Source organism: Enhydra lutris, unplaced genomic scaffold (assembly GCF_002288905.1).
Source record: "Enhydra lutris kenyoni isolate GAN:26980312 unplaced genomic scaffold, ASM228890v2 scaffoldscaffold14, whole genome shotgun sequence".
Taxonomy (NCBI): Eukaryota; Metazoa; Chordata; class Mammalia; order Carnivora; family Mustelidae; genus Enhydra; species Enhydra lutris.
In genome coordinates this window covers 20304757-20329159 of record NW_019154098.1, presented here as the reverse complement: position 1 = coordinate 20329159, position 24403 = coordinate 20304757, and the positions used below count along the sequence as shown (strand labels likewise).

Sequence of the window (24403 nt, the reverse complement as noted above, 5' to 3'; positions counted from 1 at the left end):
AATAAAGCTTCTAAGGTTCCAGTATTGAGGCATATGAAAGTATTCCTTTCAAAGAAAAGATAAGTTGCTTCATTTCATACTGCCCACCAAGGTGGGGAGGGGGAAGAGGAAAGGACACAAAACTTGGTAAGCTTCTTTGAATTCTGGAAGCAATATCTAGATCTGGGCGTACTGCTTACTAGGCAACCTATTAAGTTACCAGCTTTGAGAGGGGTCTAGACTAAGAAAAGGTTCTGCAGCAGGTCCAGGCGTGGTTCAAGCCATCTTGACACTTGGGCCTTACGAGTTAGCAGATCCAATGGCACTAGGAATGTCCATGACAGACAGAGGTGCTCTACAGACACTGGCTTTTCCCAATAGAATGACAGTGCAAATTCCTGAGCTTTGAGAGGAAGGCCACAAAGTCTTCTGCCGCTAACTACACTCAAATTTGCAAAGCAACTACTGGTTTGCTACTAGACCCTTCAGTAGAAACTCAACACTTGACTGCCAAAGATTGTTACCTGAAATGACCATAATGATAGGAGAGTAAAATAAAGTTCTGAAAAATAAAACTGGGCAAGTGCAGCAGTTTTCCACTTTTAAACAGAGACAACAGATCTGAGCCAGGGCCAAGCAGATTCATAAAGGAGAGGCAACACGTGAGTAGGTGCTCAGAATCCAGTAAGACGTCCTCCCACTGCTCGTCTATCTCTCCCTCAATCTACACCCATCATGTCACTGAGAGTTCCCTATGCTCAGCTAACAGCACAAAGCACAAGCCCAAACTAGGAGTAAGCATGCAGGATGCTACCACCAGCTGGAAGTGGAGGGAACTGCCATTAGAATGCCACTGAAGTGTGGCCCTAAAAGACAGTGGAAGAAGTTCTACAGCCAGCAGAACCTTGGGAAATATATCTGGCCATACCCTCCTTGTAGAAGCAGAGATGTCCTGAAGTATACAACTACACGGATCCATGGGCAATTGCTAACGGGCTGGTTAGGACTTTGGTAAGAACAAAATTAAGACTGAAAACAGGAAGAGAGCAGGAGAAGTGTATGGATGGATTTCTCAGAACAGGTACAATGTGAAAATATCCATGTTGTTATCACATAAATGACCATCAGAGGGCACCCACAGCAGAAAGGACCTCCCCAAAACCAACTGGCAAGATGAAGTAGATACAGCAGACTCTTTCCCTAGTCACCCTACCCAATGCACAAGGAGGTCATAGTGGCAGAAAAGACGCTCTACATGAGCCCTATGGCATGGTCTTCCCTCCATCACGGATGTGCTGACTACCACCACTGCTGAGGGCCCACTGCCACTAGCACAGGCTCATACTAAGCATCCAGTATGGTACTGGAAGGACCACCTGGTAGGAGAACGACTATAAGACAGCGGACATCAAGAACATATCTGTCCTTACAAGAGCAGACATATTCTAGATTTTCCCCCCAAACCACTACATACTTGTAGAAGACCATACATATCATTGTAATATCTCATACATGTCTCTAAGTATACAGGAAAGTGTGGTGATGGGCTCTTACACACAAAATTTACTCATTTCATCATGTGCCCTATAATCCAGAAATGCTGGCGTGATCAGCTACTGAAGGCTCAGGTACTACATCAATTGAGAGACCTCCAATAGGATGCTGTTTGAACTAGTGGACAATATGCAAGGTCAGCTTTCCATGGCCAAACTAGATCTGCAAACCAAGGGTAAAAGCTGGAGTGACTCTTCTCACTATTATATTAAAAAAAACAAACAAACAACAACAAAAAAAAAACACTGAAGGAATCTTTGCTGTCTTTGTAACCCTGAGTTAGGCATATTTGGCCAGGAGAAACATGCATCCACCAGGGCACATAATCCTGGTTCCATTACACGGGAAACTGAGACTGTCCCTTGACCACTTTGGGTTCCTCATGCCACTAAACCGTCAGGCAGAGAAAGAGGCCACTATACTGACTGGGATGACTAATCCCAATTATCAAACAAAGATTAGGTTCTGCAACACAGTAAGGACAACAATTCTGTCTGCAGTCCAGGAGGATTCATGCAACGCCTCTTATGGCTCACCTGGCCAACAGTCGTCATCAACGGAAAAGAAGCAACAACTCAATAAAGACAGGACAGGCAAGGATGCAGATCCTACAGGAATGAAGGTCTAGTCAGACCAACAGAAATATCAGCAGAAGAAAAAGGGAAAACGGAATGGGCAGGAGAATGAGGAAGCTGTGTTTATCAACTTTGGCCTTGACAACAGCCAAAGAAAGCAGGGGCTGTAGCAATTACGTTTCACGTTCTCTTTACTTTTCTTTCCACTGTTTTGGATGAAAGATACTGGTGGGAGCTAATACTTTAGTGGGAGTAGAGCTGAACGGCCATATCCTCACATGAATTCATGAGATCAGAGATTGGCAAACTCCCTCAAGGGTCGGGCAGTAAATGGGTTTTGTGGGCCACACAGCCTATGTCATAGGTACTCAGCTCTGCCAGCGCAGCTCCAAAGCACTGTGGACAATATATAAATCAGTGGACGTGACTGCACTGTGACAAGACTTGTTACAAAAATAGGTAGTTAGCCATTGCCAATCTCTGCAATAATGGGTGAGACTTCATTAAGTTCCCTGTGTTGGGAATGCTAGCTTTTCATCTCAAAAAGACAAAAACAAAAACAGAAACAAAACAAACAAAACAAAACAAAACAAAAAAACAAGAAAGAATGTTTTTGGGGGCAAATGGATAGACTATTCTACATATTCTCCTTTTGCCCCTCCGAATCCACTCTCCATTCTATACCCCAGGATTTACATTAACTGGCCACTAGCTCTTTAGCTTCTAGTTGGGGTGGTCCAATGGGAAGCATGAGGAGAAAACTGGAGAAGAAAAGTGAGCTCATTACATCTAAACTTCAGGTTCCCTGCTACCCAGTAGGCAGTAGCTTTTGCCACCAAAGGCCACACACCTATAAAGTGACTCTTTCCCACAGCTACTATAGTCTATTATACCCTAGTAACCTCTTCCTTTGTTTTTTCAGGTTTAGAAGTGTTAACTGTTCCTTGTTGCTAACCCAGCGTGCCCCACCATCTCTTGGTTTCTCTTAACCCTGTTTGTTCTAAATAGTCCTTTTACAACCTTCCCTCAATTAACCTGTATGAATACACTGCTTATTTCCTTCTAGGACCCTAATCCATTCACCATCCAACCAATTTTTCTAGTGGGAAACCCCCAACTCATTCATAGCTCCTTCCTAACATTCTTAGTATGAGTCATCTGCAATTCCTTCCCATCTATTATTTCAGCAGGGGCAGAGGAGATGGAAAAAGGGAACAGACAGTAAGGAGCTGCAGGTGACTCTTAGGTCATCCTGGATTTAAAAATGGCTCCATCACTTGTTAACCTAATGCCCTGAAGAAAGTTGCTTAGTCTCCAGTCTTTCATCCACTTTAATTTTAAAAATTAGGATTAAAATAGTGTCTACTTCATGGGGTTATTGTGATTGAGGTCACACACATAAAACCTTAGAAAAGTCTCATACATAGAATGTACTCAATGAACATTCACTGTAATTCAGTCAATCATGTCAACTCTATTTCTATACCACTTTCATTATTGTTATTTCATTCAGGGCTTCATCATTTCTCCCCAAGATTATTACAGTAACATCTTAATTAAACTTCCTAATTCTCATATCTTCCCTGCCCAATTAACACAACACAACACACCTAAGTATCCTTCCATGAAGTACAAGGTAAATATAGCTGACGCCTGAACAACACAGGTTTGAACTGCACAGGCACACGTATATGTGGATTTTTTTCCTAATACAGGGCAGTACTGTAAATATATTTTCTCTTCCTTATGATTTTCTTAAGAACACATTATTTCCCTACCTTACTTTATTACAATAACACAGTATATAATAAACACACAAAATACACATTAATCAACTGTTCATGTTACTGGTAATACTTCTGGTCAATAGTAGGCTATTAGCAGTAAGATTTTGGGAAGTCAAAGTTATACCCGTATTTTTGACCGTGCAGGAAATCGGGACCCCTAGCCCCTACATTATTCAAGGGTCAGCTGTAACCATATGCAGGGAATATTGACAGAGAAATTCCCTGCAGGAAGTCAGGACCCCTAGTCCCTACATTATTCAAGGGTCAGCTGTAATCCTATGCAAGGAATATTGACAGAGAAATTCCCTAAATAAGGAGATGGGACTTAGTGAACCTTTAAGGATTCTAAGATTCCTATAATAGGTTACTTTTTAATTTAACTATACAGCTCATCTTGAGTAAACACATGCATACAGCGGTAACAGTTCCAGAAGAAAGTTCATGCCATCACCTGCCCCCTGCAAAAACCAAAACAAAACAAATGAAAACAACAAAAAACAAAAAAACAAAACTCACTAAGATTTTGTCTCTTTAATATAGGTCCCCCCAAATTAAGCACTTGGGCATCCAAAGACTGTCCCAGACTGGATTATATACGCAATCTATAAATATCAAAGGAAAAGGCAAGGTCTGCGAGATTTCAAACACCCTAACACCATACCTAAACCTTCAGAAAGCAATGCTCCTAAACCAGGTCAGCCAAGTATCAAAAAACAAAACCGGCCTCTTAGCAGCCAAGTTAAGTCTGTGAGAGCGCTAACCTTAATTTTTCTCACAGAAGAAATTTCACTATGGGCTTATTCTTGTGTCATGCAAAATTCTAAAATGCTTGGTAATAGAGACTTTCATATTCCACAACAGATTAAACAGAATAAAATGTTAATACAGAAACAAAAAGAGAGAGAAAGAAGGGAGATTTGAGGCAGTCGGAACAGCAGCAAGGCTATGCACCTTGGAGTCACACAGATCTGAATTCTGAATATTACCTATTCTTGAAGCATAGTCATCTGGAAGGGAACATTTCTAAATATTGTAAAGGATGTTTGAATTTGTTACTGCTTATAATTGTTGAGAATATACTTACCACAACAGATTTTCTCTGGAAGTTTATATTGTTGATGCAGACAACCTGATGGGTTGTATATTAAAAAGAAAAAGAAAAAAATACTGCTATTATTAAATAAAAACATAATTCTACGGAAGAATAAACAGGAAGTTCTAAGCAGCTCACAATCCTACTGATTAAGGTAATTGCACGTTTTAAATTTAGCAACAGCCACGAAAACAGATTTCTTCGTATAAAAATAGGAAGCTAGGTATTTTAAGAAAAACAATTATTGACCTGCAAGGGACATTAAATCTGTTGAACAATACTGCCATTCAAAACCATACATACTGTCCACATAGGGTCCTACAAACGGCATTTCCACCACCGTGAGTGGGCTCTAGTTTCCCACTAGGTTTCCCAGGGTCACCAAGGCAGCTTCAAGCAATCACAAAATAAAACTAATAAGAACTAAAGCTAGAAAAGGAAAGGAATACGAAAAAATACTTATAATTTATATGGCCTTGGGCTTTCAAAGCCCTTGTCTCCTTTCTTCCTGTTCATCCTGGCGGGCTCTAAACCAGTCGGCGGCATGAAGCGCTCCCACCGAGCTTGGCTTCCCGGTTCCCGGGGGGCTGCGGGGTATTACCAGCCTCCGGCACCTCCTACTCCCCGCTCCCCCAAGCTCCCGACAGTCATGCCCCGCGGCCAGGGCTCCCTCGGCGGCCACACCCCGCCGCGTCCGATCCGCCGCCGCCGCCTCAAACTTGCTCCCGCGATTCAGCTCCTTTTCGCCGTCTCCGGCTAGCTTGTCACGAAGATGCTCCTTTCACCAACCGCTCCAAGCCACAGACGGCCGACATCTTGCCTGTCACCTCTGACCTCTGGCGTCAGCGGAACTGGGACGGCGCCGAGGGCGGGAGCCGGAAGTTCTGTGCCGGTGGGTGGGGCTTGCGAGATCACATTGGGGGTTTTGCCTTTGCTTTCCCTGGCACTTGGAAGCCCACTGTTAAAAATTAGGAAATGTATAATGATTGCGGAAGAGCTGGGCGGGGAATAGGTGTGTGTGTGGCGGGGTGGCGGGTGTCTTAGAACCAGGGACACATGAAACCAAAAGAAGAGGGTCCCGCGGGTTTGCTGTGTGAAGGGACAGCATGACCTCATTGGGCCCCAGTGACTGTAGCTGTGAGACATGTAATTAGACCCAGGTAGTCCTAACTCAGACTTAGAGGCCTCACTAGGTACTGCTGCCTCAGTATTTTTTTTTTTTTAAATAATCACACATAGATACAAAACATTTATTGAAAAGACAAATATTTTGAAACCATCGACATGTGCAGTTTATGTACAAGAGAATAAAACAGTTGCAAATTTCAGTAACAGTCAAATCTTGGTTAGGTAATTGTGGATTACCCATTAACTTTTTTTTTTTTTTTTTAACCTTGGATCAGATTTATCTTTCACCTAACCCCTCAAACTGTCCTGGTGACAAGCTTATTAGCTAAGTTAAAATTAATTTGAACTTTGGTCAAATGAATACAAATCAGGAAAATAAAGCTATAAAGGCATTTTATCAAGCATTCCAAAACCCATTAGACATTACTTGTAGATTTCCAGTATTAGCCGTGACCCTTTTCTCCATTACAGGATTGAAAATTGCTCTATTAGTATTCTTCATGTAAGATTGAGGATCAAACCCATTTCACATGGACATCAGCCAGGCAACACAGCAGCTATTACCAAGCCAACTTCATCAATGTAAATGACTAATTTAGATAATAGAGGATCTAGTGACTCTCTGTCTTGGTGGAATGTTGAAAATAGAGGGGAAATCACTTGAGAAATGACATTTTAGTGAACAAATAGTTTTTCTAGGAAAGTATTACTATTTAGTTCTCTGAAAAAAGCCTTTAACTTTGTTAATTATTAGGACGTCAAATCCTAACTAAAGAAATGCAATTTTCAATATAAAAAAGGCCAACACTTTTCTATAAATAAAACCATATAGACTCGAGATATACTAAATATAGAAAACAACACTTTTGTCCTTACTTCATTTAGTCTGTATGCATAATTAAAAAATAACTTGAAAGACAAAGAAATGTCCTATTTCATTTAAGGGGAAAAGAGCCGTAGTTTCAAAACACTTAGGATTAGGAGAAAAACATTTCAAAGTATGTTTTTAAAATCTGTATATGCAAATATATGCAAGAATCTTTTTCTTATAACCATCAACTTTATGAAGCAACTTCAGTCCCAAAGAATAGATTGTTGTTCTTTTAAGAAATGGGTCTTCTTGAATTGTAAACTTTAACACCATTTTGTATTGACGAGCGAGAATATTTAGTGAGCAATGCACCTATGGTTTGCTTCTCTCCACACAAATCTCTGTGGGGAAAAAAAAAATAAGTGAATAGCATGAATATTAATAGTGTTAGGTATTTATATATATGTATAATATTCATATACATATACACTATATATATACTATATTTATATATATATACTATACTCATTGTGCTAATTACTTGTATCTCTCTTACCTATATCCATCTTTCCAACAAGCATAAGGATATGTGTTTGTGGCAGAGACAGGGTACAGAGTGGTTACTAAGCCTTAATTGAACTAGGTACTATACAGGTATTACCTTGTTTAACCACAGAAAGAGTAACAGTAATGTATTACTTAACCCCACATTAGATATGGAACTCAGGTGGTCAAGGATGGAATCAAACTTCGCTGCCAGGTCTGCATGACTTCTAAGTCCAATTTTTTTCCCCATTGTATCACAGTCTCCAAATTAGAAATACAAGCCATGCAATATAGGAGGGTCTAGACAGAGACGCTGGGTCCCAGGCTACCTGTGGGTGCTTATCTATGTTACTCACCCTCCCTGAACTTTAGCTTCATCTTCTGTACCCCAAAGAGGAGAAGGACTATCACTGGAATGTATGAGGTAAAGAAAGAATGAAGGGACAGGAGTTGGAGAAGGGAGCAATAGCAAGGTCATACAGGCTTTAAAGAACATGGGAAGGAGCAGTTGTGATTTAATTCTAAGTATAAAGGGAAGTTACTAGGTGGGTTTTCATTAATGTAAAAGCAGAATGTGATCTAAGTTTTAAATAATGGAGGCAATGAGTTGATGATTATGGAAGCTAAGTGGTGAGTACCTGGTGCATTCATTATGTTATATTGTCACTTCTGAACATTTAATATTTTCCAAAATAAAAAGTCTGAAGCATGGGACAGGAGAAGAGGGAAAAATACAAGTAGGGACACCAATTCAGAGGCAGGTCCTAGAGGACCCATTAGGATTTGCTCATAGTTTGAACCAGAGAGTGAGAGAAGAAAAAAGACAAGTATGATTCCCAGATGTTTTGCTTGAGTAACTGGACTAATGGTGGTGATGTCTCTGAGAGGTGGAAGATAGGGTTAGGACAAGGCGGAAACCACGGTTCTGTTGTGAGCATGTCCGGTTTGAAACTCCTCTTAGATATCCGGGTGGACATGTTCAATAGACAGCCAGGTTTAAGAGAAACTGGACCTCAGGGAAAAGATCAAATATGAAGATAAAATTAGGAAGTCATTAAGTTTAAATCCAGGTCTAGATGAGGGCACTAAGGAAAAAAACACAAATGGAAAAGGAGATGGTCAAGAACAGTCCCAGAGCTCAGAAGCATTTAAAGGTTTGAAAGAACCGGGACATCTGAGCAAGAGACAGAGAAGGAGCTGCCTTGGGAGAGAGGGGACAAAAAAGGTGTGCTTCAAGTAGAAAATGGTGCACAGTGTCCAACAGTTCTAAGAGGCCAAGTAAATAAGGATGGACGGTTGACCACTGAAATGTAGAAAGACAGAGGCCAACAGGTTAAGGAAAGAATGGGAAACAAAGAAGCAGAAATGAGTGCCCAAACTTTTAAAAGGAATTTCTTGTGAAACAGAGCAGAAGGTATGGGGTCCAGTAGGTTGTTGTTTTTTAAAAGGAGCAATAGTACAGAATACCATATGTTGATGGGAACAATCCAGCAGGTAGGGAGACATCAATAACAAAAGGGGGGACAGAGATAACTAGAGGATGTATGTCTTTAATAAGGCCAGAGGGATGGGGCGTCTGCATGGCTCAGTGGGTTAAAGCCTCTGCCTTCCACTCGGGTCATGATCCCAGGGTCCTGGATCGAGCCCCACATTGGGCTCTCTGCTCAGCAGGGAGCCTGCTTCCTCCTCTTTCTCTCTCTCTCTTTCTCTGCCTGCCTCTCAGCCTACTTGTGATCTCCATCTGTCAAATAAATAAATAAAATCTTAAAAAAAAAAAAAAAAGTATTTAAAAAAATAAGGCCAGAGGGATGGATCTAGTGCAGAAGAAGGACTGGCCTTAGGAGTAAGGATGGTTCATGCATTATAGAGGAAGGACTGCAAAGGGCGTTTGTGCAGACATAATGCAAGGAGGCTGGCAGATTTAATGGTAGGAAAGACGTTGTCCTTGTCTTTTTTTTTTTTTTTTTTTTTAAGATTTATTTATTTGACACAGAGAGCGAGATCACAAGGAGGCAGAGAGGCAGGCAGAGAGAGAGAGAGAGAGAGAGAGAGGAGGAAGCAAGCTCCCCGCCGAGCAGAGAGCCCGATGCAGGGCTCGATCCCAGGACCCCGGGATCACGACCCGAGCCGAAGGCAGAGGCCTTAACCCACTGAGCTACCCAGGCGCCCCATCCTTGTCTTTTCTTATCTGTTTCTAAGTCCAGCCTGGGTAAAGAGAGGACAGGAGAGCTAAGACCTCCTCTGCCAGTGAAGAGGTGGCAGCATTAGTACATTTGAGATTTGAGTCCTATAAACAGTGACCAATCAGCTAGGTCGTTTTCCTGCAATCTGGCATCTATGGGAAATGTTAAAGCGAGGCAGCAGGAGAGGGGGGAGGGTGTCCGTCAGCGAGAGGGCCTGCTTTAGAGCCATAGTGGGGCATGTAGTCTGACTGGGCCTCAAAGTGCTGCACTTTGGCAGGGAGGAGGGCAGAGAAGTGGTTTTAGAGGCAGCATGAGAAAGAAAGACAACACATTCCCACCTCTGGGATCAGAGGTGAAGAATGACAGAAAAGACGGCCACCACTTGAAAAAGTTTCAAAGGAAGCCATGTCCTCAGGGAATGCTCAAAAAAAAAAAAAAAAAAAAAAAAAAAAATTTCCAAATAAAAAATCTTTTTATAAAAATCTCTTTATAAAATCTCTTTATAAAAAGAACCGTCACATGCACGTGGGTGGCTCAGTGGGTTGGGTTAAGCCTCTGCCTTTGGCTCAGGTCATGATCTCAGGGTCCTGGGATCGAGCCCCACACTGGGCTCTCTGCTCAGCAGGGAGCCTGCTTCCTCTCTCTCTGCCTGCCTCTCTGCCTACTTGTGATCTCGGTCTATCAAATAAATAAATAAAATCTTTAAAAAAGAAAAGAAAAAAAAGAAAACCCTCAAAATCCACTTTGGTAAATTACTTACTGAATATATGGAGCAATGTCTTCTTCTGTCCACTTTTCCCTTAGAGAGAAGAGACTGTTAAAACGTTCTTGATTATCCTCAGGCAAATCATCTACTTTTAGCAAAAATATGATTTCTGGTCTCGAGTGTCTATCCACCAAGGCTAAACCCTATTTTTAAAAAATGAAATGAAAAAGGGCAGTTAGAATAATGGTTTAGTGTCTAAATACAACTCATTCTTTTACCTTTAGGTTTGGCTGAGCCCAAGCCGCTCAAGACGTCAGCTACATGAAACTTCCACAAACTTCCACCTCCTCTAGGAGAGACCCTCAATAGTGTTTTTCATAAAAAGAGCTCCCTTAGACAGTGAATTCTCTTTTTCCCTTCTACAATCTGACTTCCGTTGCTCAATTTATCAGGATGGCTCTAGTTCAAAGTCACCAATGACCTGTCATTGCCAGATCTAGGGGCACCCTTCCTTGGATTTGCTAGCCCTGTTTTCTTTATTGATGTTGTCTCCTCCCTCTTTGAATCTCCATCGCTGACATCACCGTCTTATTATTTTCCTCCTAACTCAGCATTGCAGTTCCCTCTGCTCCTACCCTGATACCTCAACTTGGTTCAATGTCATTGTCCTGGGTGTCTCAACTCACCTCGACTTAACCTCAGACTGCAAACACTACTTGCTAATGACCGCAACACATGCACCTTCAACTCAAATTACTCTTCTGAGAGCAAGAACTCTATACCCTATCTAAACATATCTAAGAACTCATTTGATACCCAAAACTGCTCTAGTCCCATTATCCTAGGAAACCATGAACTCTGGGCATTATCCTAGATTGCATTATTCAAACCCCATACCTATGTGATCACTTAATCCTATAGATTTTAAGGCCTCAACATTTCCCTTAACCATTCCTCATCACCTAATTTCTTTGGCCAGTACTTTCTTCGTTACGAGTATATGACTGTAGAGAGCCTGGAGATTTCTCCTTTTTCATAATCTAGCCAACCTTCCATCCAAACATCCTCAAGGTCACAGTGTTCTTTCCAAAAGGTCAAATTCATCAGGTAGCTCTTCTCTTCTGATGTCACTAAAAGGTCCCCAAGAGCTTTCTATCCCTTTGCACAGACCGTAGTGTCCCTCACTGACTCACTAGCACCTTTTATTCTAGTCACGCATCTCTACCAATAGTGCCCCAATTTCTCTCTCTCCATGCCTTGGAACACACTCTCCGGGGTCCTCATCTCTGCCCTTCCATCTAGAGAGTTCATAGTTCATCCTTTCAAACTCGGCAGCTCAAACAGCCATGCCTTCAGGAATTCATCCCCGATCAACCAGTCAGTGAAATGCGTTAAGTCCCCTTCCTTTGCTCCCATAACACCTTGTACACACCCTTCCCATGACACAGATCATGCTACGTTGTAAGAAAGGATTTATGCATGTCAGAGGCACCCGCATTGCCAGAGCCCAGAATGAGGACCCTGATGGCATGTGACATCTTCTTCTCAGCATCCAGCATGATGCCTGGATGTAGTAGGAACTCTCAGTATTGAGCAAATCCTCTCACATTGTAACAAATACTTACTGAGCATATACGACACTATTAGCAAGCAACACTGAAGAAAATTCTATCACGGAGAGTGGGAAACTCACATAATTAAATATTTTCCCAGAGCTAAGCGGTGAGCGCCATGAAGGAAAAATACTGGGTGCTCCGGCAAAGTCAATAGGAGACATTTTTTTATAGAGAAAAGAAAAGCCTACTTGAAGGAATGACTCAAAGATGAATAGGAAGTGGCAAGGCAAAACTACAACAAAGGTCGTTCTAGAACAAAAAGCCTTGTGTGAAGGTCCTCAGGTGGGAGAGAGCTTGAGGATCTTGAAAACCTGAAAGACTGAGCAGGTGGAGGAAATGGAGCCACAGGGGGGGTGATGAAGCATTTTGCAGGCCAAGATACGGGTCCTGGATTTTGTTTTTCTTTTTTTAAGATTTTACTTATTTATTTGAGAGAGAGGGCAGGCACACACACACACACAAGCAGGTGGTAGGGGAGGAGGGAGAGGGAGAAGCAGACTCCCCGCTGAGCAGGGAGCCTGACATGGGACTCGATCCCAGGACCCTCAGACCATGACCTGAGCCGAAGGCAAACGCTTCACCAACTGAGACCCCCAGGTGCCCTCCTGCATTGTCTATCTTAAATGCTACAGGCAACCATTACATCATTAAGCATGACGTTCGTCTCATCCACTGACATTTTCCAAGTCATTCTAGCAGCACTGCAGAGAATGGATCAGAGGGACACCATTGCTCTTTACAGCCACATAAATATGGCACTTCAGGTTCCAAAAGTGCTGGTGGGAAGACAAATGCAGCAAGATGAAATACACCAGGGGCGGGAAGCAGGATTAACTGTACACCGGCCTGAAGGACCTCACCAAGGTGGCAGAAACATTCTCAAAGCAGTGACGGACTGAATGCAGTGTCGGCTCCTAATGGAAACGGTGGCTTGGAAAATAAAGTGGCTCCCAACTCAGTGGCAATAAAGATTTCATGTCACCCAGTAACGAATGAAACCCCATTGCATTATGGCAGCAACCCCACCGCTAACCTCACCTTAAGCTGATCGAGCTGCGTTGTCATTCCTTCTGGAACGCTTTGTTGCCACACTTCTTGAAACTCAGCCAGGTTAAATTTCACTGCATTCTGAAGGAGCATCTGTGCTGTTGCTCTGCAAATTTTATCAGCACTCAATGCAAAATAAACTTCACCTAAGGAAAAGGTCGTTTCTTATGGTCTTCTGACCATTCATTCAATGCACTACTCCGGTTTCTTTTTCCCCAGTGCAATTTCTCAGGAAAAATTACACCCAACTCACCTCCCGCAAACCCACATGCACATTTCAGAAAGGTGTACCAATTTGAACACAGACAAGTTAAAATACTTTCCAAATCTTACCTTCCTCTACATATTTCTTCCCGTAACATTTAAGACAGTGTTCAATCATTGCCCTGAAAAATTTAAAACACTCCTTTGAAAAGTTCTCAATATGTTTTTAGGCATTATATCTTAAACACCATTGCTAACTAAAAACTTAAGATACAAATTTGAGATTTTACGTACTAAGTGATTTTGGTTGCCAATTAAAATTTTTACAGCAGGAACTAAGTAAAATATACTGGAAAGCTACTACATGACAGGCCCATACTAAACATTTTTTTTCATGAATTATGTGAGCATACATTTATTATCATAAGATAGCTAAAGCATCATTATGAATTGTAGGAAGCACACTATTTTTTTTAAGATTTTATTTAATTTTTTGACAGAGATCACAAGCAGGCAGAGAGGCAGGCTGAAGGGAGGGGGGAACAGGAAGCAGACTCCCAGCTGAACAAAGATTCTGATGCTGGGCCCCATCCCAGGGCCCTGAGATCATGATCTGAGCCAAAGGCAGAGGCTTAACACTGAGCCACCCAGGTGCCTCTGTCTTGTATTTTTTAAGGTAGTAAAACAAACAAACAAACAAAACAGAGATGATGGACATTTATTCAGCCCAGTGACTAAAACTTCTAAGTCCTTCCTGGTTATATTATTTTTTAAATTTCTGTAAGACATCAAAATATTAATAGTCCATGCCCTATATTTAGTTCCATGCTGGGAAATAATTTTCTTTCCTTTAAGCAAGTTTGGAGGGACAGTGATTAAAATACTCACTCTGGCTCCAAGGGTCCAAGCTCCTGAAGACAAATATTCAAAGGAACTTTATCAAAAGACCAAGATTCAGAATCCACAAGCTGAGTTACATGATTCAGAAGTTTCATCTCATAATCAAATTCAAGAAGCCTCCAATAACCTACAAATTCCCAAAGTAATAGTTACAAAGGACATTGTAAGCAAATTAATTGGCTAATAGATTGATGAAGCAGCAGTGTGCTCTTGCCCAGTACAAAAGAGACTTCTAAAGTCTTCGTTTTCTTTAGAGGAAACACTTTTTATGCTTTTCTCCTCATCATTACGAATTGTGTCTGGAGGGAAACCCAAGTGGTTTTTAAAAAGTACCTTACCTAAGACTCACACTGATTTTTTCAAGTGCTTTAATAATTAGTTCAGAGCAATCTTGCCATTCTAAATGGAAATGCGGAAATCCTGTAGCTGGTTCAGTGATTTCATTAGAACACTGTACAAAAGAGGCAAAGGTTGTAGGTTGGATATCCCACATAGTGATTTCCACTCTGGGGCACTGGCATGGCTGTAACTCTCCTCTAGATGCCTTGCAGAGGTGTTCTTATGCTCATAAAGGGGGCTAGGTCACTCAAGAGTCAACAGACTCAGAGGTACAATATGAATCAATGGCAAGATAAAGGTTGGGTGTCAAGATACCTTTCCCTGTTCTTGAGAAAGATCACAAAATGCCAACTGAGCACTGAATGCAACACCATCCCCCCTGGAGAAACAAATCAAGTACAAATCCACCATTTCCAAGGGAGAATGTTACTATTGCTATTCTGAAAAAACAAAGGCGACCTTAGAAAAGAAGGTGTGTGATGTCGATCTGAGAAAACGCCAGGAATAAACTATGCGCCCCTCGACACATACCAAAATTTTATCCATCCCCATGCAAGAAGTGAAAAATGAAGAGGGTGGCATTAAAATCCATTGGTTTCTAACCTCAACATTCATGGTACTCCTATACCATAGCAATTAATGGCAGGCATCCATAATTTAAAACTTTATTTCCAAGGCTTAGGATCAACTGTGCCTCAAGAAAAAGCCCTGTTAGGAGTGGCTGGACTCACCAGTCAGGTGGACCTCGTCATGTAAACAAGACATGTAGCCTCTACCTCCCATCCAAAAAGATAAGTATATCTTTTTTAACCTTAACCCTAACCCTAACCTAAGCTTTAAGACCAAAAGATAATTAAATAGATAGTATGCAGTGGGATGAAAATGTCCATAAATTTCTTTCTTACATGATAATTCCATTGAATAATTATGGTAAGTAACGCTACCTTCAATCTCACAGGCATTTAGAACTTGTAATTGGGTCATTATTTCTTCCTCACTTGCCTGAATTTGATCAAGCAAATCTTCCGTTGTATACTGAAACCAGGAAAAAAAAAAAAAAAAAAAACAACAACATTTTAAGGCCTTTGAAAAATATTTTTTTAGACTCACTGAATTTGGGAGAATAGATACATAGAACAGATTAAAACAGTATTTATACATAGCTCAATTTCATCTGATAAGGTGTAATGATTATTACATGAAATCTAAGAAGAAAATATAGGGTAGATCTTTGTGAGGTCGACTATAGCCACAGTTTTGTAGATAGGATGCCAAAGAGAAAAGAAAAGTAACGTAGGGCTGAGTGGGAGAGGGAAGTAGGAAAAAGTAAGATTAGAAGGTAACAGTTAAAAGTAGGAGGTACGGGGTTTCCTTGGGGTGGTTAAAGTGTTCTGAATGTCATTGTGGTGACTGACCACACAACTCTGTGTATATCCTAAAGCCACTGAATTAAAGGCACTTAAAAATGAGTGAACTGGGGTACCTGGGGGCTCAGTGGGTTAAAGCCTCTGTCTTCGGCTCAGGCCATGATCTCAGGGTCCTGGGATCAAGCCCCGCATCAGGCTCTTTGCTCAGCGGGAACCTGCTTCCCCTGCCCCCCTTCTCTCTGCCTGCCTCTCTGCCTACTTGTGATCTCTGTCTGTCAAATAAATAAGTAAAATCTTTAAATAAATAAAATGAGTGAACTATCTGGTCTATAGGAAAAAAAGAAAAAGAAAAAAAAGAAAAAAAAATCAGTCAATGAAGAAAACGAGAACTAACATAAATACGGTCTTCAGAATGCCCATACAGTTCTATAATTTTGAATTATATTAAAAACTTGAGAATTTTTTTTACTTAGCTTGTAAATATTTTTCCATACTTCCAGGAATCGATCAGTTCTCACAGGAGAATAAGAATACTTTCCACTTCCATAATGTCTTTCCTGAAGAGCCCCTAATTATATTTTTAATTAAATAAAAAATAAACTTCCAAAAAACGTATTCCATAGTTAGGAACATGTGACGCTTTCAGCTATGTAAATGACACCATGATATCTAGCATTTGCTTTAAAGTATTCCAGAAAAAGGAGGAAAGAAAAAAAGGTGGGATGTAGCAGGGAGACAGAAGCTGCAAGATTGACAAAATATTGATAAATGTTCAACTGAGTGATGAATATATGGGGGGGCGTCTTTCTGCTTTGGGGTATGTTCGAAATTTTCATAATATAAACACTAAAAGTAAGAATGTCGCCATTAAGTGGCTCTAATTATATTTCTATTTTGTAAATTTCAAAGAAAAAAATGAAAATAAGTCTTACTTTTGAATGATTTGAATCCTTTTCTTTTTGACTATCGGGTCCTTCATAAGTATTTTCCATCAAAAGTTTCTTTAGCTTCTTTAATTTAGGTCTGCATCTTCTTAATTCCCAGTAATTATTAGAAAAACCAAAGATCTAGAAAATATAAATACATAACCTTTCAGGAGCCTTTCTAAAAGAAAACTTCATACAAAATTTCAACCAACTCCTCTGCTCCCAGTAAGAAGAAAAGAGAGCCAGGTAATGTGCTTTCTGTTGAGAAGGCCTCCTCCAGCCATCTCAAGCAAATGAATGGGTATATTCAGGAAACATCTTTTCAAACCCCAATTAAGAAGACACTGCCAGCATAGTGAGCCAGTCACTGAGGTCAATAGCTCAAATGTACTCTGGAAACTAGGGTGTATGCCCAGAAAAGAAATGACCGAGATGGGACAGTTCTATAAACCTGATGGACACAATAGAAAATGAGTATTTTTAGGCTGGAAAACAAAAAATAGAGACGTGATCACAGTCTTCAAATAATGAAGGGATGTTAAAAGAGAGAGGGAGTTTCCTTGCTCTGTGTGGCTTATGGTGTCAAAATCTAGCAGAAAGTTAAGGAAGAGAGACTTTAATGCAAGAATGCTGCTAATTCCTTGTTGTGAAACCGCAAGAGGCTCATCACTCCAACCAATCCAGTTGACAGTGGCTACTGGACGGATGAGTATCTGCTACCCCTCCCTACCTCTGGGACGGCCAGTACCTAGCGTCTGTTAGGTGCCCGGTTAAATCGTTCACTTAAGTAAGGAGAGAAGGCCGCACTGGATTATCTGCAGGGTGCCTTCCAAAATGCAAGGGCAAGGATGCTTCTACTTTCAAGCTAGTACAAGGCTTGATTGACAAGTGATGGGGATGCTGCTGAATCCAAGGATTCCAAGGGAGGAGCCTAACAACCAAACCAAAAAGATCGGTTTCATCCACAGTTCACAAATGGACGGGTTGCTGACTATACCCAAAGCACAGATGTTGGTGACTGTTTTATGCTGTCCAGAAGGGATAGTCAGTATGGAGTTGAAATTAGTTGCCCATGTGGAAATATTAGAGGAGATTTCTGTCCCAGAATCTAAATGTCAAGGTTTACTTGAAAGCAGGAAGTCAGAAGACTGGCCTGCTTTCCCACAAGGCCATGCTATGGCTGCCCGCATATGTGGGTCTAGTGTTTTCCAATTTGCCACAGACCCCACCACTCTCTATTACTGCAAAGACTAATATCCGCTACCATTTTATCAGCAGCAGCTTGCTCTGCCCATGGGCATTCCTCACCTAACCCTTCCAGGCATCTGAAGCGCAACCACAGTTTAAAGCTTGGGGCACCTGGGTGGCTCAGTAAGTTAAGTGTCTGCTTTCGGCTCAGCTCATGATCCTGGCATCCTGGGATCAAGCCCTGCAACGGGCTCCCTGTTCAGTGCAGTGTCTGCTTCTTCCTACTCCCTCTGTCCCCCTAAAGATTAAATAAATCTTTAAAATAAAATCTTTAAAACAAAAAAACTTCAGTTGGTAGATCTCTGTTACACTTTCCTCAGTCTCAATGCGCAGAATTCCCTTAACGAGAGCTCAGAGGTACTCCTAGTTTGTTATACACCTGCAAAAACACCTATAAAACAGGTGCACGATGAGAAAATGACATCTTTTACAAAAGACTGAACTGCCCATATTTCTAGTTAATTACAATTGAAATACAGAAACCCCCCCCCCAAAAAAAGAAAATTTACCGGAAGTTATTCTGTTCTAGCAACATGATGGATCACTGACATTTCCCAGTATTTTCCCTTATTTCTATTCCAATTCTTAGGCAGTAGTTGGCCTAACGTCATTCCAAGAGAATTAAGGGCTATGTTTGGATCATGACATGTATAATAATCTAGACAGGATGGAAATTTCTATTTGGTATCAGTCATCAGTAGTCTCCATGATAATTAAGAATTTATTATGCATGGCTAGATGCCGTAATGAGCTAAACCGACTTCAAAGGTGAGAAACACACCTGCCTCAAAAATTCAAATTTCTTCGTTTCTTCACCTCATAAACATTACTTAAAGTATTAGTTGTGGCTTCAGTGAGCCTCCTTTCAAACATATCTCCAGCAAGACTCACTAAAAATAGGTAAAACTTTTAGAATATGTCACCTAATCACAAACTTTCCATGTTGCAGAAAATGGTCATCTTATCTATGACTTAAAAATCCAATAGGGAAAATAAGCCAACTTCACAAGACTCCAAACAAGGCCGAGACATTTTAAATTGCATTAGAGAACTTTTCAGATCCCCTGTGATTATACTAAAGATTTTTTTAAAGATTTATTTATTTATTATTTTAAAGATAGAAGGGAGAGGAGAGAATCTCAAGCAGACTCCCCGCTGAGCTCAAGCGCTGGACCCTGAGATCATGACCTGAGCCAAAATCAAGAGTCAGACACTTAACCGACTGAGCCACCCAGGTGCCCCCATACCTAGATTTTAATTAAAAGCAGTATTAGCACAGGTGTTGTGATTCTCACATAAATTAGAAGGCAGAGAACAGTACCTCAGCGTGAATAATGTTACAATGCGTTTCCTCCTTCTTCAGCTGGTCCGGAGTTTTACAGCCAGGAATAAAAAGCAACATGTTGGAAGTGTCCGCTATTTTCAAGTCATACGTTTTGTCTTTACTGCACAGGACAGCCCGTTCATCTTTGTCACCCCGAATCACAAGACTGCAGGAAAATAGGAAGAGAAAATACAGGGTTTACTGAGCCGGCAACAGACATCTTCATCATAAACAGTTCCAAAATCCTCTAGAGGACGGGAAGGACAAAAGTGAGGAAGAAGAAGAAAGGCTAAGGACAAAGACGATGGCATTGACAAGGGCAGAGGCTCTAGCAGTTTTGTTTATAAAACGTTTAACCCGCCTCTACACTATTCACCTCTTTTAAAGAAATAAAAACAAACCCTGAAATAGAATAATGTGTCATGCTTTTTAAAGTTAAAGACTTAATTTAAGTGAAAATAAGTGGGGTTTCGTTTTGAGTTTCCTAGCGCTAAAAACACTTAAGTCCCAAGCACCCACTCTTCAACATTTATTTCCACCTTGCACTATCCATGCTTCAATATTTTGTTTAAAGCAACTACCCGTCCCCTGGCAAAAAGGTTTTTAAACAACGCACTTCTTGGTCCTTCTGGATTGCCAGGTGGATGAATTGTAACCAGATAAAAGCAAAGTCAGCCCACCTGAAGTCCTTTCTTAAACTCCGCCCCACCCCGTCCCCAACTCAGCTGGAATGAAAACCAAATGAATGAGGCTCCGCTTAGGCTTCCTTAAAGATCCTTCGCGGCTAGCATCCGTAGATGGCCAGTTAATTATAACAGCGTCAAACGAGTAAATGTGAAAACTGAAAGCCTGAAGAGTTCAAGTTAAAGAAATCTACAAGAAAACAACCTCATAAGATACAGGTGTTGGAGGTGGGGTGCTGCAGAAGAGAAGCAAATCAGAGCCCCTAACTCCTTTTCCAGAAGCTGGGCGTGCACAAAGTTGAATAACTCTCTAGACGTCTCCTCTGTATTTCTTAATCCATGGCTTTGCAGCCCATGTGTAGCTGACCCAAAATGAGAAACAGCTTCAGATTTCCATTAAACGGCCCCACGCGAGTAGGCTTTTGGAGGCTTCCCACAATGACCAACTGTGTAGAACGGCTTTCAACTCATTCCCTACAGTCCGACCTACTTACAGTGGAATATAAGCGGGCGGAAGGCAAGGAGAACTCTGTAAACATTAGAAAGTAGCACCGGATTTTAAGCTACAATGGCAAAGTGTACACCGCAGCTCCTGACATCAGTGTTCAGGGCTCCCAAAACTTCACTGAGGTTCTATTTCCCGATGTGTTCCCCCCAGATGAGCTGGGCCAGTCCTCTGGATCACCGCAGTCCAGCTACGTGGACGGACCGCAGTGGCGTGGACCCCTCGGAAGAAAGGCAGCGCGCTGGAGATGAGGCCTCCGGGCAGCTGCGAGCCCTCTGCGTTTCCGGCCCAGTTTCCCCGTCCTGCGTCTCCCCGCGGGGCAGTCACCTGTCCCCGGCCTCCAGCTGCTGGCACAGCGCGGGCTCCAGCTCCAGCAGGCAGAAGTCGCCGGCAGCCGCCCCGGCCCCGGGCCCGAAGGCCAGGCAGTGCACCGCGGGCTGCAGCTCGGCCGCGTTCAGCTTGGCGATCTGGAGCGTCGCGTCCACCTCCTCGCGGGTCCGCTTCATCGCTGCGCCCGGGGGACCCGCCGCGCCCGGGGTGGGGGGGCAGGAGGGATGCCGCAAGGCTAACGAAAGAGAAAGGAGCTGCGTGAGCAAGCCCGACCCCGCGGAAAGCACGGGAGCACCGGACAGCCTTCCAAAAGCGCGCCAAGGCGGAGGGGGCGTGTTTCCGGGGCGGAGCGTCCGCGGAAGGCTCCAAAGGTCGCCGCTGCTCGGGGGGGGAGGTGAGGTCCGCGGCGGCCCGTCACCCCACGCACGACCCGGGCTGCGGGAGGAAATCCAAGCTTCCGCCGGGCCATCTCGGCGGGACCCCGTGAGAGCTGTGCTGCCACCTCGCCGGGCGCCACCCGGAGCCCTCGCCCACCCCTTCCGCTTTCCCGCCGGCTCCCGCATTTCCTCGCGGTCAAAATCGTCTCATCCTCCCCCACCCCCACCAGGGGCGGGCCTTATGCTAAGCACTCTGTAGGCATCCTTTGATGAATCCTTCAACACAACCCTTTAAGGTGGTCCCGGTTCTTCCCATTTTGCGAGTGGGACCAGCTCCTGACCCGCGGTGGCACAGCAGGAGGTAGTGAAGTCTGATCCCACCCCCCACGCTGTTGGGGCTCTGAAAACAAGCAGCCGGGTGTCCTGCAAACACTTGGGAGTGGGAGCGAGGCCCTGGTAGACGTGGTCAGGGAATCTCACGTCTTCGCCTCTGGGGACCATCATAGCTGGGAGACAGTGGCTTGGACTAGATCCAACCATCCATTGAATACCCGGTCTGAGCTGGGTGTCAGGAGAGGAGCCGAGTCCCCTGTCCCGAGGAAAGCCACCTTTCTGGGGCCGGAAAGGGCCTGCAGTCTCCTGGAAAGACAGACTCGCCACTGCAGGGTGTGTGAGTTGTTCACGCAGCTTTCTCTGTGGTGTCTTCCAGACCACATTTTACAATGAATACAACGTTTTAAGAGAAGGGCGTCCAGATACGCAAGTGCATTAGTAGCTCGTAAGGGCATAACCTGAACTCTCCCAGGGACCCTGCAGCCCCAGTCTGGGACCCTTGCTGCCCCTGGGAGCTGATGCAGCCTGGGAGGAACGTTCCACTAGGGATGTGCCTCAGACCTTGGTTAAAGTAAAAGAAGGAGATGGGTGGGTGAGTGAGGGGTTTAACTCAAGGGAAATGAGTGGGCATTTTCTTTCCGCTTCTGGGTGAAATCATACGCAATTACAGAGTAGGGCATCCCAGGGGCACGGGCGCTGCTTTAGTTGGTGGCAGAAAGGTTGGTTCCTATGACCTACTTCTTCATTAACCTTTTTTAGTACACCTGAATGCAACGACTATGTTGGAGAAAAATGTTGACTATGTAGGCGGTTCCATGATGAGATATTTACGAATTGGAAGAGAATCAACCATTGCAGGTGCTGTTAAGTGGGAGCAGCTCAGTGTGTGAAGAATGCTGGCACTTGCCTCAGACGCGCCTGGCTTGCAATCTGAACTCTGCTCTCCCTAGTTTTGTGACCTAGAGCAGTTTACTTCATTTCTCTTGTTCCAACTTCCTTGTCTGTAAAAAGAAGATAATAATACCTACATTCTAAAATGCATGGAAAGCAAAGGATACTTTTTCAATGGCAGCTTTTTGTTATTTATTAGTTATTAATAAATATAAACAATAATAATTAATAAGTATATTAATATATCATATTAATTATAATCAATATATTGATAATATATATTGTTACTAAATCAATAATTCATGTGCTAAGTATATTATATATTATTTTATATATTATATATGATATAATATATATTATAAATTAATAATTAATAATAACTAATTAATTGATTATTTGTTTTTAGGTAACTTATTAAATGATTTTACTAATATCATTTGTAACTAATAAATGATATCCAATTTTGCTATTTGGACAGGGAGCTGGGCCTTGGTTCCTCTCTTAAAATAGAATTGTAGTCTTTATTAATTCATTTTTCTAAAGCATCTTAGTAGGTACATTTCTCTAAATAAAAAAAATTACACATTTTTCTTAACTGAGGCTTATTCCATCATTAACCTGAAAACAAGGAAAAAAGAAAAGCTCTTTTAGCAGGTAAACACACAGTTACAGGAAAACTTCAAAAGAGCAAACCACGTAAAATTGATCTGTTTCTGTAGATGCTAGGAGCTTGATTATAGTGTTCATGTGTTGTTTTATAGTGTGAAATGGGAATTTTATTAGTAAATCATAGATTATAAATAAGAATTAAATATTAATACTTTTTTGTTTTTGTTTCCTCTCTTGTTTTCATTATTTTTAAAATTTTTATTTATTTTATTTTTTTTTAAGATTTTATTTAGGGACACCTGGGTATTGGTATGATTAAGTGTCTGTCTTCGGCTCAGGTCTAGTCCAGCATGGGGATCCTTGCTCAGCGGGGAGCCTGCTTCTCTTCTCCCTCTCCCTCTGCCCCTCCCTTTGCTCATGCTCTCTCTCTCTCTCTCTCTCTGACAAATAAAATCTTAAGGAAAAAATACATTTTGCTCTTCATTTGAGAGAGAGAGAGCACAAGTCACAGGCAGAGACAGAGGGAGGAGACTCCCCACTGAGCAAGGTGCCCCATGCAGGACTCGATCCCAGAACCTTGAGAGCATGACCTGAGCGGAAGGTAGGCACTTAACTGACTGAGCCACCCAGGTGCCCCTCATTATTTTTTTTTAATTTAATGAACAGCTCGGTGGCTTCCAGGCATTCCAAAAACTTAAAATGATTCATAACCATGACCTAGGTTTGGGCTCTCATTTCCCACTACTGTGGCCTCCTGAGGTCTAGGTTTTCCTACCTTCCATCCCTCTTTCCCACTGCCCAGACATCCCCATACCACGAAGAGTAAATTGTCTAAACATTGAGTTCTCTAATAGCATTACCTTTTGCTCACAGATCATCAACATCTCCCACACCCTTAGAAAAAAAGCTCATACTCCTGCCAGCTTCCAGGACTTTTCACACTGGGTCTGTCTTGCTTTTTCAGACTCTTCACCCCCAAGTGCTTTTCATGTCTACTATAATCCACAGATGCCCCTGTCCTCCTCTGGTTTCAGGGGCTGCCTGGGTGGCTCAGTCCCTTAAGCATCAAGCTCAGGTCATGATCTCTGGGTCCTGGGATCAAGTCCCGCATTGGGCTCTTTGGTCAGCAGGGAGCCTGCTTCTCCCTCTGCTTGCCTCTCCCTCTGCCCACTGCTCACCCCGCTTGTGTTCTCTCTGACAAATAAATACAATCTTAAGGAAAAAAAAAAAAAAACCTGTCACCTATCACCCTGGAGTGGTCTGCCTCTTTCTTTGGTCCCACCTTGCCCTCCGTGGCTGGGGCCAGTGTGCAAACCAACAGAACATATCACCTCAATGAGGT

The 24403-nt window shown here is 42.4% G+C and overlaps 2 protein-coding genes across 3 annotated transcripts in view; both read right to left on the bottom strand.

Annotated features, from left to right (window-relative positions):
- Positions 1-5730, bottom strand: part of LOC111146579 (TATA-box binding protein associated factor 2) — a 91881-nt gene extending 86151 nt beyond the window's left edge. For both annotated transcript variants that reach the window (XM_022502190.1, XM_022502191.1), the window contains exons 1-2: positions 5452-5730; positions 4980-5034 (exon numbers count right to left, since the gene is read on the bottom strand). In XM_022502190.1, the coding sequence (XP_022357898.1) occupies positions 4980-5034; positions 5452-5534 (138 nt within the window). In that variant the 5' untranslated portion in view covers positions 5535-5730. The remainder of the gene's footprint in view (positions 1-4979; positions 5035-5451) is intronic.
- A 504-nt stretch (positions 5731-6234) lies between these two features.
- On the bottom strand, positions 6235-21071 carry LOC111146631 (DNA replication and sister chromatid cohesion 1). The gene is made up of 9 exons (XM_022502264.1): positions 20849-21071; positions 19331-19499; positions 16768-16902; positions 15413-15503; positions 14118-14256; positions 13359-13411; positions 13017-13171; positions 10417-10565; positions 6235-7328 (listed from the first exon to the last, which is right to left on the bottom strand). The coding sequence occupies exons 1-9, from the start codon at positions 21025-21027 to the stop codon at positions 7220-7222; spliced, it is 1179 nt and encodes a 392-aa protein (XP_022357972.1). The 5' UTR covers positions 21028-21071; the 3' UTR covers positions 6235-7219.
- Positions 21072-24403: the final 3332 nt, after the last annotated feature.

Excerpts from the sequence above, each read along its gene's own strand:
- LOC111146631 (XM_022502264.1), bottom strand. The coding sequence starts at position 21,027 with ATGAAGCGGACCCGCGAGGAGGTGGACGCGACGCTCCAGATCGCCAAG. Across the intron at positions 16,903-19,330 it reads GTAACATTATTCACGCTGAG|ATCTTTGGTTTTTCTAATAA; the intron begins GTACTGTTCTCT and ends TATATTTTCTAG. Across the intron at positions 15,504-16,767 it reads AGGATTCAAATCATTCAAAA|TATACAACGGAAGATTTGCT; the intron begins GTAAGACTTATT and ends TCCTGGTTTCAG.